Source organism: Colobus angolensis, unplaced genomic scaffold (assembly GCF_000951035.1).
Source record: "Colobus angolensis palliatus isolate OR3802 unplaced genomic scaffold, Cang.pa_1.0 Scaffold202, whole genome shotgun sequence".
NCBI lineage: Eukaryota > Metazoa > Chordata > Mammalia > Primates > Cercopithecidae > Colobus > Colobus angolensis.
In genome coordinates this window covers 3,407,679-3,420,766 of record NW_012115178.1, presented here as the reverse complement: position 1 = coordinate 3,420,766, position 13,088 = coordinate 3,407,679, and the positions used below count along the sequence as shown (strand labels likewise).

Sequence of the window (13,088 nt, the reverse complement as noted above, 5' to 3'; positions counted from 1 at the left end):
AGGCAGGAGAATGGCGTGAACCTGGGAGGCGGAGCTTGCAGTGAGCTGAGGTCAGGCCACTGCACTCCAGCCCGGGCGACAGAGCCAGACTCCGTCTCAAAAAAATAAAAATAAAAATAAAAAATAAAAAATATCTTTACAAATCTAGCTCTTTTTTTTTTGGAGGGGGAGACAGTGTCTTACTCTGTTTCCCAGGCTAGAGAGCGGTGGTGTGATCATAGCTCATCGCAACCTCAAACTCATGAGCTCAAGTGATCATCTCACCTTAGCTTCCCAAGTAGCTGGGACTACAGATGCATACCACCATGCCTGGCTAATATTTCCAGTTTCTAATTTAGTTTTATTGTTTAAAATTTATATTTTAATAGGTCTTTTTTTTTAAGAGAAAATACAAGTTATATTTGAAAGAAATAAGATTTTTAAAACAAGTATTTTGTCTTCATAGAAAGCCGAAGTGAATTCTTAGAGAAGTTACAAAGAGCTCGAGGCCAAGTAAAGCCATCTACTTCAAGTCAACCTATACTCTCAGCACCAGGACCCACTAAACTTACTGTAGGAAATTGGTCACTGACATGTTTGAAAGAAGGAGAAATTGCTATTCATAATTCAGATGGTCAGCAAGCTACAATATTGAAAGAAGATTTACCTGGTTTTGTATTTGAATCTAATAGAGGAACCAAACATTCATTTACTGCAGAAACTTCCCTGGGTAAGTATGTAGCTATGTAAGGTTAGTAGGTAAAAATAAATGAATATGTTAAATTGTAATAAAGTATGCTCTATGAATGTTCTTTTTATCCCCCCAAGGTTCAGAATTTGTGACTGGCTGGACTGGCAAAAGAGGCAGAAAACTGAAATCTAAGTTAGAAAAAACAAAGCAAAAGGTATATCTGTTGGATGTGCTTTATTCTTGTCTTTTATACTGATGTAAATTTTTAGTGGTTAAGTATAAGCATTGAAAAAAATTGAGCCATAGAACATAAGCAACCCTAATATAACGTATTTTAGTTTTCCTGTTTTCAGTGTTCATTTTCTTATTTATTTACATATTATTTTTATACCTGTACTAAATACCAACATTAAAACAGAATCAAAATGGATATTAACATGAAACAAAATGTAAATTACTTATTAATTGCACAAAAACATTCAACTCATTGAAATTTTTTTTTTTTTTTTTTGAGACTCAGTCTCACTCTGTTGCCCAGGCTGGAGTGCAGTGGCGTGATCTTGGCTCACTGCAACTCCGTCTCCCAGATTCATGCCATTTTCCTGTCTCAGCCTCCTGAGTAGCTGGGACTACAGGCGCCCGCCGCCACACCCAGCTAATTTTTTGTAAAGACAGATTTTCACCATGTTAGCCAGGATGGTCTCAATCTCCTGACCTCGTGATCCGCCTGCCTTGGCCTCCCCAAGTGCTGGGATTACAGGCATGAGCCACCACGTCCAGCCTGAAATTATTAATGATAGTAATATTTTTAGTGTTATAGTGGGATTGAAAATGACTATTATATTTTACAATCTGGGTTAATACCTTGTGATACAGCAACTTAACTCCCTGGTTCTAAATTCAGATTATTTTGTTGCTTAGTTTAATGGCTATGGCAGCTGAAATTACTACTTCAAGAAGATACTGTAGCAGATGCGTAATTGACTAATCTTTTAATGCTTTCATCAGGTTTGCATTGTTATTTTCAAATATGGCCAGTATATTTCCATGTTAATCTCATAGTTAGATTCAACATTTTCTGGTGACTAGCATGTTTATTTTACCTGTAATGGTAATATAAAATAGGATTTGTTTTTTATTTGTTTTGTTTTGAAACAGAGTCTCTCTGTGTTGCCCAGGCTGGTCTAAAACACCTGAGTGCAAGTCATCCTCCTGCCTCAGCCTCTCAAGTAGCTGGGACTACAGGCCCTATGCCTGGTTCTAATACAGTTTTTAAATACAGTATGCAAAGAATGCTTGTACGTGATTGGGATTAGGGGAGAGTTCTTGTGTTTTTTATGGCTTTGACCAGAGAAATTGTAATAATGGTGTTTCTTTTTTTTTTTTAAAGAAACTTAGCGAAACCCTTGTAATAATGTTTTTTTGGAGACTTGGTTTCGCTCTTGATGCCCAGGCTGTGGTGCAATGGTGCAATCTCGGCTCAGTGCAACCTCTGCCTCCCGGGTTCGAGCTATTCTCCCGCCTTAACCTGCTGAGTAGCTGGGATTACAGGTGCCCACCACCATGCCCAGCTAATTTTTTGTATTTTTAGTAGAGATGGAGTTTCACCATATTGACCAGGCTGGTCTCCATCTCCTGACCTCAAGTAATCCACCCGCCTCAGACTCCCAAAGTACTGGGATTACAGGCATGAGCCACCATGTCCGGCCAACAGTGGTTACATTTTATAGTTGTGAATATTGAACCATTGCTTGTAGGAGAAATACTGGGTTAGATTTCTTCTAGGCCTAGGGCCTGTTGTGACAACATTTTTGTCACCTTTTTTTTTATTAAAGACACCTTATTTGCTACGTATTGTTTTTTGTTTTTTGAGACAGAGTCTCACTCTGTTTCCTATGTTGGAGTACAGTGGCACAGTCTTGACTCACTGCAGCCTCCACCTTCCAGGTTCAACCGATTCTCCTGCCTCAGCCTCCCAAATACCTGGGACTACAGGTGTGCGCCACCATGCTCGGCTCATTTTTGCATTTTTAGTAGAGACGGGGTTTCACCACGTTGGCCAGGCTGGTCTTGAACTCCTACCTCAAGTGATCTGCCCGCCTCGGCCTCCCAAAGTGCTGGGATTACAAGCCTGAGCCACTGCACCCAGCCTGATATGTATTATTGATTTGTTAGTATTGAACTGGCCAATAGCACTGTTATGCTTGAACAGAGCATATGTTAGCACACACTTTTTTTGTCTTTTCCCCCTGTAAGGTACATCACAGTCTTCTTGTGCTTAGAAACACTGGATAGCACTTAAGTACTATGTTTGGGGGCCATTTGAAACAATGAAATCAGGAAGAAAAAGCCCCAAAATTCGATAAGTGTGATGCTAAGTAGATTGGGAGTAGGGCACTTGTTTATAGTATGAGACCCAAAGCAAGAAAGTGTGTCACCTTTTTGAATTCTGCTGGGAACGTGCATATCAGGCACCGTAAATTTATTGCTGCACTGTGCATGTCCGTGAATGAATGTGAAAGCTCTGAAATGATTGATTTTGAGGTTACAAATTTTAATGAATACTCGTATTTACAAGCATGGAATCGTTGAATAATCTGACTATAAATCACCTATCTCAAGAGCTTTTTGGTATACCTAATATGTTGTTATTAACCAACCAAATCTAGACTACAGGGGACTGAAATTTTGTAACACAAACTAAAAAAATTCAATGAGAACGTTGTCTCAATCTTGTATTCTCATTAAAAAAATAAAAATTATGGAGGGTGTGGAGTGAGGGTGGCAAAGGTTCCAAAACTTGGGTACTATGCTCACTACCTGGATGTTGAGATCATTTATATCACAAACCTTAGCATCACACAATATACCCATGTAACCTGCACATGTACCCCCGAATCTAAAAGTTGAAATTATAAGAAAAAAATTTAAAAAATTATTGCTTCACTTTCTTGATTTGAAATCAGTAACAACTCAGTGAGTAGGTGGCTGTCCTTTTGCATATATAAACAAGTATGCATCAAAATATTTTAGGCAAAAATAATTTTAATTAATTATTTTTTATTTATTTTTTATTTTTTGATGCAAAGTCTTGCATCAAATCTTTGCTCACTGCAGCCTCCGCCTCCCGGGTTCAAGTGATTGTCCTGCCTCAGCCTCCTGAGTAGCTGGGACTATAGGCATGCACAACCATGCCCAGCTAATTTTATTTTTAATTTTTAGTAGAGACGAGGTTTTACCATGTTGGCCAGGCTGGTCTTGAACTCCTGACTGACCTCAAGTGATCTGCCTGCCTCCGCCTCCCAAAGTGCTAGGATTACAAGCATGAGCCACCATACCAGTATTAATTATTAATACTGTTTTATAAAGAGACAGTTTCTTCAAAGTCGTCTGATATCCATGATTGCCATCTTTTAATTCTGAAGGGCATACCAAAATAGAATAGAAAATATTATTAAGTAGTTTACAGCAATAGGTTTTTTCTGTTGCATTAGAGTTATGCTGGTTTGTTTGGGATTAAAATGGCATTAGGTGAATCCTAAATTACATTACTTAAGCATATGATTTGTGAATAATATCCTGTACTAAATTTCATCAGACCCAGAACATAGGTTGTTTTCTTAAATAACTGTAACTTCGAGAGCTCATTTGCCCAAATGACAGTACATACCTATTTTTTCATGGTGAAATAAGTAAATGTGAGTGTCTATAAAAGTGAAGATTTGGTAAAATTATTAACTAGTTATTAACAAATATTAACATTTGTTATGTTTATTTTGGTAGGTACGAACTATGGCTCGAGATTTATACGATGACCACTTTAAAGCTGTTGAAAGCATGCCTCGTGGAGTAGTGGTAACACTCAGAAACATAGCAACTCAGTTAGAGTCATCTTGGGAGCTTCATACAAATAGACAAGTATGTCAACCTCTAGATTTTAATGATGTGTAGTGAGTTTTAGTTTGATGTCTTCCCCTCTATCCTTTATGTCATGGGTATTGAGTAGGGGGTCAGCAAATTATGGCCCAGGAGCCAAATCTGGCCTGCTCCCCATTTGCATATGGCTGTATGAGGTAAGAATGGTTTTTATACTTTTAAATGATTGAAAACAAACCAGAAGGAGAATTTCAAGACACATGAAAATCAGATTTCAGTATCCATATAATTTATCACACGTAGCCATGCTTATTCATTTACATATTGTCTACAACTACTTTGGTGCTACAAGGGCATGGTTGAATAGTTGTGACGTAGACTATGTGGCCTGCAAAGCCTAAAATATTTGCACTGGGCCCTTTACAAAAATGTTTGCTGACCTCTGGTAGTCATAATTTGTGTTAATCATTTTAACTTTTAATTTTGCTTAATATCTAAATTATTGTCATGATAATTGGTATTCTGGTAAGTTATTTTAAGAGCTATGTTTATGTTTTTGATTGTCTTCATGAATTTTTTTTTTATTTTAGTGTATTGAGAGTGAGAACACTTGGAGAGATTTAATGAAGACAGCTTTAGAAAACCTAATTGTACTTTTGAAGGATGAAAACACAATTTCACCATATGAAATGTGTAGCAGTGGCTTGGTACAGGCACTTCTTACTGTGTTAAACAATGTAAGTTTATCAAGTAGTAAAGAACAAAAATATAGTTTTAGAAATTATTTGTAGTTACTCCTTTGGTAGAGTGGTTTTTAGTTTGTTTTGTCAAGAAATATTTAAAAGCTGAATGATGTTAATATTTCTAATTTCTTCAACCTTTATCATTAGTTTGAGCCAAATGAATTAAATAATGGTTTATTTTGATTTCTAAGTTCCCAGTTATAATTTGCTAAAGGTTTTGTTGACTAAAAACACTTCAGCCTAAGGTTTATTATTCACTGCTCTGATTTTTACCTAAGTTATATAAAATAGAATATGTCTGTAGACCTTAAGTACCCAAGTTATATACATAATGTATGAACAGTGAAAGTTTAGGAAGTTTATGATGGAAGGATCTCTCCACGGGGCCTGTTTTCCAAAGAAAAGTATTGTTTGGAGGAGCAAAGTTACAAGCCTACCTAAGCATATCATAAAGCTGTTCAAAAATAACTCAGACCCAGTCTTGTGGATGGAAATGTAGTGCTCGAGTCACATTCTGCTTAAAGTTGTAACAAATACAGATGAGTTAAAAGGGAAAAAAAAAAGTGTAGGAAGTTTATGTGAAAATTTGATAAATATTTGCTAATAACCTTATATTTTTTTTGATTTAAGAATGCCTCTTTATTGTGGTAAAACTTTTTTCCTTTGTTTATATATTTACTTATTTTTGAGACAGAGTCTCGCTTTGTCGCCCAGGCTGGAGTGCAGTGGTGCAGTCCTGACTCACTGCAGCCTCTGCCTCCTGGGCTCAAGTGATTCTCCTGCCTTAGCCTCCTGAGTAGCTGGGATTATAGGCGCCTGCCACCTTGCCCGGGTAACTTTTGTATTTTTAGTAGAGACGAGGTTTTGTCATGTAACCAGGCTGATTTCGCACTCCTGACCTCAAGTGACCCACCCGCCTTTGCCTCCCAAGTGCTGGGATTACAGAAGTGAGCCACTACACATGGCTCTTTTTTCCTTTATTTTAATGAAAGAATTATTTTCGTTTCAGTTCTACTTAGTTCTATTTAATTAATTATTTATATTTTAAAAAATTTGAAATGCTTCACGAATTTGTGTGTCATCCTTATGCAGGGGCGATACTAATCTCTGTATCATTTCAGTTTTGGTATACGTGCTGCTTGCTGAAACGCAGACTACTCAGTTTTAATTCTTTTTGGTGTGTGTGCCTGTGTGTGTGTGCACTTGCCTGTGCATGTGCATCTGCGTGTTCACCATGTTGCCCAGGCTGGGCTCAAGCTATCTGCCTGCCTTGGCCTCCCAACGTGCTGGGATTGCAGGTGTGAGCCACTGCGCCTGGCCAGAGTTGATTTCTTGATCTTAATCATTGTATGTGCTGATGCACTTTTAATATTTACTTTAGGCTAGGCACGGTGGCTCATGCCTGTAATCCTAGTACTCTGGGAGGCCGCGGTGGGCAGAACACTTGAGGTCAGGAGTGCGAGACCAGCCTGGCCAACATGGTGAAACCCTATTTCTATTAAAAATACAAAAAAAATTTAGCTAGGCATGTTGGCATGCACCTGTAGTCCCATCTACTCTTCTGTAATTCTGAGGCAGGAGAATTGCTTGAACCTGGGAGGTAAGGTTGCAGTGAGCCGAGATAGCACGACTGTACTGCAGCCTGGGTGACAGAGCGAGACTCTGTCTCCAAAAAAAAAAAAAAAAAAAAACTGCACTTCAATGAGTCCCATAGTCCCTTCATAAACTTTACTATTTGCATTTATTCCCATTTATTACAGTGATATATCACATTATATCACTTGGTAATCTATGAAATAGTTTTGATGTACCAGTTTTTTCCTAATACTTATTAAAGTAAATAGTACTGTTAAAATGGAAAATGTTCATTCCTATATTAATGTAATCTGAAACCATCTTGTATACTTGGGGAAACACTGATTTTGTAGCATAATTGCTGAGTACATTATAACATTGAAGAAGGAAAAAATTTTGTGTGTTAGCCATGGCCTACTAGTCACATAGTAAAAATAATTTTAATTGAAAGATGAAATGATTAATGATTTTATTCAGGTTGTAGTGATCATTGTATAACAATATGTTAACATTTGTGTCTTAGTTTTTGGTAAATTTCAGTAAGATCCTTAAATTATTTTTTTTGAGACTTTATACTTTTTGTTTTCTTTAGAGCATGGATTTGGATATGAAACAAGATTGTAGTCAGCTGGTAGAAAGAATAAATGTTTTTAAAACTGCCTTTAGTGAAAATGAAGATGATGAAAGGTAAAACCCCAAATTTCTTTGAATTTGATGTTTGTAGTGTTTACACAGTTGGCATGCTTCCTTTAAAATAAGTCTAGTATAACATTTACACACACAAAAGAAACTCTTATTTAACAAGAAAGTAACATATTATACATGTATAATAGGAAAAGTTTTGAAGTTTTTTTTAATCTAATGGAATAAAAAGAAACATTGAAATTACATGTCTGGTATGAATGCAGCTGATCACTTAGTTTACTTATTCATGATTATTATTATTTTGTAAATTCAGACAAGGTTTCGCTCTGTTGACCAGGCTGGAGTGCAGTGATGTCATCTTAGCTTACTGCAGCCTCAACCTCCTAGACTCAAGCATTTCTCCTGTCTTGGCTGCCCAAAGTGTTGGGATTACAGGCATGAACCACCGTTCCTGGCCTGATCACTTAGTTTAAATTACGTGCCTGTTTAAGATAGTTGAAAATTTGAATTCTGATGAAATGTTTGATAAATTGAGTAATAATTTCTCTTTTTTAACGTGTAATACTACTTTTTTTAAAAAATAATTTTTTTGTTAGATTTATGTACAAAGACTATCTCTGGATGAAATGATAAGCTCTTTAGTATTTTTTCAAAATATGTAAGAAGGAGAGGCCAGGCACGGTGGCTTACACCCGTAATTCCAGGACTGTGGGAGGCTGAGGTGGGTGGATCACTTGGGGTCAGGAGTTCGAGACCAGCCTGGCCAACATGGTAAAAAACCATCTCTACTAAAAATAAAAAGTTAGCTGGGCCTGGTGGTGAGCATCTTTAATCCCAGCTACTCGGGAGGCTGAGGTAGGAGAATCCCTTGAACCCTGGAGGCAGAGGTTGCAGTGAGCTGAGATCGCGTCACTGCACTCCAGCCTAGGTGACAGAGTGAGACTCTGTTTCAAAAAAAAAAAAAAAAGGAGAGAACTGGATGGAGATTGGCCATTAGTAGCTAATTGCTAAAGCTGGGTTGATGAAGGTTCATTATATTATTCTGTGTACATTTGAATGGGATTGCACTTTTAAAATAAGTTATACAATTCAGATAATTGTGTTAATTTCAAATTTCATTTTTAATGAATGCATATTATATCTTTATGGATGTATAATAATGTATTGAAGTATTACTATGTTAAGCATTTTAGCTCTTTGAAAACTATTACTAATACTCAAATATACTAGTCTCAACGGAAACATCTTTTTACGTAAATTCCATAAGTAGTAATACTGTGTTAAAGGTTATAGATTTTTTTTTTTTTTTTTTTAAGAGATGGAGTCTTGCTGTGTTGCTGAGGCTGGAGTCCACTGGCTATTTACAGGTGCCATAATTTTACACTACAGCCTCAAACTCCTGGGCTCAAGTGATTCTCTTTTTTTTTTTCTGTTGCCCAGGCTGGAGTGCAGTGGCCGGATCTCAGCTCACTGCAAGCTCCGCCTCCTGGGTTCATGCCATTCTCCTGCCTCAGCCTGCCGTGTAGCTGGGACTACAGGCGCCCGCAACCTCGCCTGGCTAGGTTTTTTTTTTTTTTGTATTTTTTAGTAGAGACGGGGTTTCACCGTGTTAGCCAGGATGGTCTCGATCTCCTGACCTCGTGATCCGCCCGTCTTGGCCTCCCAAAGTGCTGGGATTACAGGCTTGAGCCACTGCGCCCCGCCAAGTGATTCTCTTTTCTCAGTTTTCCTTGTAGCTGGGACTCCAGCATATACCACCTTGCCCAGCTCTGCAAGACGATTTTTAAAAGTTCTTGATTCAAATTTTCACATTGTTTTCTGGAAGTGTCATCGCAATTTACAGTCTAACAATGAGAAAGGATATGTTGTAATATCCTTGCCATGAAATATTTTTTCAAAACTTTGTTACTTTATATTCTTTTTTATTTATCAAATATCAAATAAAATTATTTAAACTTTAAAAATAAATCATACATCTGCTTTAAATATAATTAAGTTTTTATTCAAAAAATGAAACGTTTTATTCTTAAGTGAAGGAAATTGAGTTGTAAGAGTATCTCTACTCAGACATAATCTAATACAAAAATTAAACTTTGTAGTCATGAAAAAGTAGGGGTATATAGTGAAGTTGATTACTATATTTTCTGCATGAACATTTACATATAGTTATACAAAAGCTCTTAATAATAATTATTTCTTCACAGTCGACCAGCAGTTGCATTAATTCGAAAGTTAATAGCTGTACTAGAATCTATTGAACGCCTACCTCTCCATTTGTATGATACACCAGGATCCACATATAACCTCCAGGTAACCATAAAAAATGTAGCAGCTAGTATTGCTGAATGCATCTAGGAACAGTGTGACACTTTTCTTTAAAAAAATTATTTTTTTTCACGTCGGACTAAAATAAAAATGATTCACTTAATCTTTAAAGATTTTAGCTTATATGCCATTCGATTGATCTTAATGACTTGAAGTCTGTTTTGTTTGATCAAATCACTGGAAAATGATACATTTATTCATTAATATTTGTTAAAAGAATTATATTTCATAGATCATAAGTGGCAAAAGATATTATATCAGTGGAAAAAGCTGAGAAAAGAGTTCCTCTTATTCTACAATTATGAGTCAGTTCTGTCTTAGTCCATTTGGGCTGCTGTAACAAAATTCCTACGAACTTAATAAACAGAAATTAATTGCTCACAATTCTGGCAGCAGGGAAGTCCAAGATCAAGGTGCCAGCAGATTTGGTGTCTGGTGAGGGCCTATTCCTCTTAGATGGAACCTTCTAGCTGTGTCCTCACGTGGTAGAAGGGATGAACAAGATCTCTCAGGCTTCTTTTTAAAGGACACTAATCCCATTCATGAGGGCAGAACCCTCCCAAAAGTTCCGCCGTCCAACATCACTGCACTGGGGATTAAGTTTTAACACATGAATTTTGCGGGGACACAGACATTCAGACCATGGCAAGTCCCTTCCTTATCTCTATATTGTAAACATAAGAAAAAACGTCAAGATATTTTAAGCACAATTTTTTTCAGGTCTTTCTTGATGTCAGTGGTTAGAGTCAGATTGCCCAAGTCTTCACTAGTCCTGTCAACCACATGGTTTCATAGCCTGTTTCTTTTCCTTCCCTCCTCCTCCCCATATATATATATCTGTATATAATATGTAACTTCCTATTTACATTCTCATTCATTCAATTATTCTTTTCTTTAGTAGCTGGGATCTAGAGGCAAACAAACAATACGTTTTACTGATATCCTAGCCCAGAACTTTTATCACTTTTTTTTGTGGGTTTCTTAAGGGTTTCCTAGCAAGGCCTTCTGCTTTGAATTTTGTTCTGCATTCTACTGCATGGAATAGTTTCTTTTAAATAACAGCCTTTAATGAGTGACTGAGGATCTATATATGCCAAAGCAATGCAAAGCTAACAAAACTTGCCATACCTGTGAGAACCCGGTACTGTTATCAGTGCCAGTAGACTCCCAAACTGGAGTGCTTATCTAGGGAGTTTTACAGTGCAGTAGTTGCACCTGATATTCTATATGTAAAAGATGTAGAGGGCTACTTTGTGTTTTGTTTCAGACAGAATAACAGGAGTAAGGGGGACTGTTTGGTCCATCGTTTTTAAGCTTTGTTTCTGATAAGTGGATGAGTTGGAGATAAGTCTCAAAGACAGTGCACCGATGCCTTTTATTACGCATTTTTCACTTCAGGAGATTGTGCAATATCCAAAGAGAGGAAGGCCAGAATGTGCTCTCTGGTAATTTTGCTGTCTAAAACTACCAAAATGCACATATAAATCTTCTAATTGTTTTTATAGGAATTAGTTAAGATTTATACAGAAATGAAACCGCCTAAAATTGCTAGTCCTGTGCTTGTTGCTTACTAAAATGTATTGGATTAAAAACTGTTTTGCATCTCTTAAAGTTTATTAGCCTTTGATCATACAGGTTGAGTATTCCTTATCCAAAATGCTTGGAACGAGAAGTGTTTTGGATTTTGTAATATTTGTATTATACTTACCGATTCAGCATTCCTAGTCCAAAATCTGAAATGCTCCAGTGAACATTCCTTTGAGCATCATGTCAGTGCTCAGAAAGTTTCAGATTTTGGAGCTTTTCAAGATTCCAGATTTTTAGATTAGGGATACTTATCCTGTAGAATATATTCTAGCGGAGTAAGCCAATTAGCTACTTTTCAAAAACTTACCTGGAAAATTGTGAGTTATAAGTCACTTTGGTTAAAAAGTTTTATAAGTTTGTTTAAACTGTTGTGTATTTGAAGTTGTTTAGAAATTCTAGGAAGTTAACTTTGTCTTTTTCTTGATAGCCACTGTAACTTACTCAGTGGCCCTTTTATAAAAGAATCTTTTCCTGTAGCGTTGTTTTTTGGAGTGCAGTGTCATGATCTTGGCTCACTGCACCCTCTGTGTCCCAGGCTCAGTTGATCCTCCCACCTTAGCCTCCCCAATACTTGGAACTACAGGCATGCATGCCTGGCTAATTTTTTGTTTGTTTGTTTTAATATGTAGAGATGAGGTCTCGCTCTGTTGCCCAGGCTGGTCTTGAACTCCTAGGCACAAGCAATTGATCCTCTTGCCTCAGACTCCCAAAGTGCTAGGATTACAGGTCTGAACCACCATGCCTGGCCTAAAGAATGTTAAATAGGCTGGGCATGGTGTCTCACGCCTGTAAACCCAGCAGTTTGGGAGGCCGGAGTGGGCGGATCACCTGAGGTTAGGAGTTTGAGACCAGCCTGGCCAACATAGTGAAACCTGTCTCTACTAAAAATGCAAAAATTAGCCAGGGTGGTGGCATGTGCCTGTAATTCCAGCTACTTGGGTGGCTGAGGTAGGAGAATCGCTTGAAGCCGGGAGGCAGAGGTTGCAGTAAGCCAAGATCAATCCACTGCACTCTAGCCCGAGAAACAAAAGCAAAACTCCATCTAAAAAAAAAAAAAAAAAAAAAAAAGAATCTTTAATAGAAAACAGACATTTGTTCATAGTTCCATTATGTTTATACTTCATACATCGCAGTTGTTTTAGGGTGTATGATTTTTTACAACTCTGAGACAAAAACCAAGACATTTTCCAAAGTATTTTGATCGTTTTTGTGTAGATACTTACAAGGAGATTACGATTTCGGTTGGAACGTGCACCTGGTGAAACTGCATTGATTGACAGGACTGGCAGAATGTTGAAGATGGAACCTTTGGCTACAGTTGAATCTCTGGAACAGTACCTTTTGAAAATGGTGAGTTTCTGGCAAGGGCATGGTGAAATAAGCATTCTGAGCTGTGGTTTAGCCTTTTAGAACAGTAATTTGGGAAGTATATATCCAGAGTTATGGTAATACACTTTGGCCCAGTAATTCCATTTTAGAACTGATTTCTACATGAAGATGTTTATTATAATTTTGTAATATTGAAATACTAAACAAAAACCTTAATTCAAATCAATGAATTAATGTTAAATAGATAATTCATATTAAAAATTTAAATTTAATTGACAATTGTGTATAATTATTTCTGTTAATTTGAATATCATATAGCCATAAAAATGTATAAAGAC

At 37.0% G+C, this 13,088-nt stretch overlaps 1 protein-coding gene across 1 annotated transcript in view; it reads left to right on the top strand.

The window, feature by feature from the left end:
• HECTD1 (HECT domain containing E3 ubiquitin protein ligase 1) overlaps window positions 1-13,088 on the top strand; it is a 52,371-nt gene that overhangs the window by 833 nt on the left and 38,450 nt on the right. The window contains exons 2-8 of the mRNA XM_011941861.1: window positions 446-709; window positions 808-884; window positions 4,454-4,588; window positions 5,137-5,283; window positions 7,457-7,551; window positions 9,714-9,819; window positions 12,637-12,771. Of these exons, the coding sequence (XP_011797251.1) occupies window positions 446-709; window positions 808-884; window positions 4,454-4,588; window positions 5,137-5,283; window positions 7,457-7,551; window positions 9,714-9,819; window positions 12,637-12,771 (959 nt within the window). The remainder of the gene's footprint in view (window positions 1-445; window positions 710-807; window positions 885-4,453; window positions 4,589-5,136; window positions 5,284-7,456; window positions 7,552-9,713; window positions 9,820-12,636; window positions 12,772-13,088) is intronic.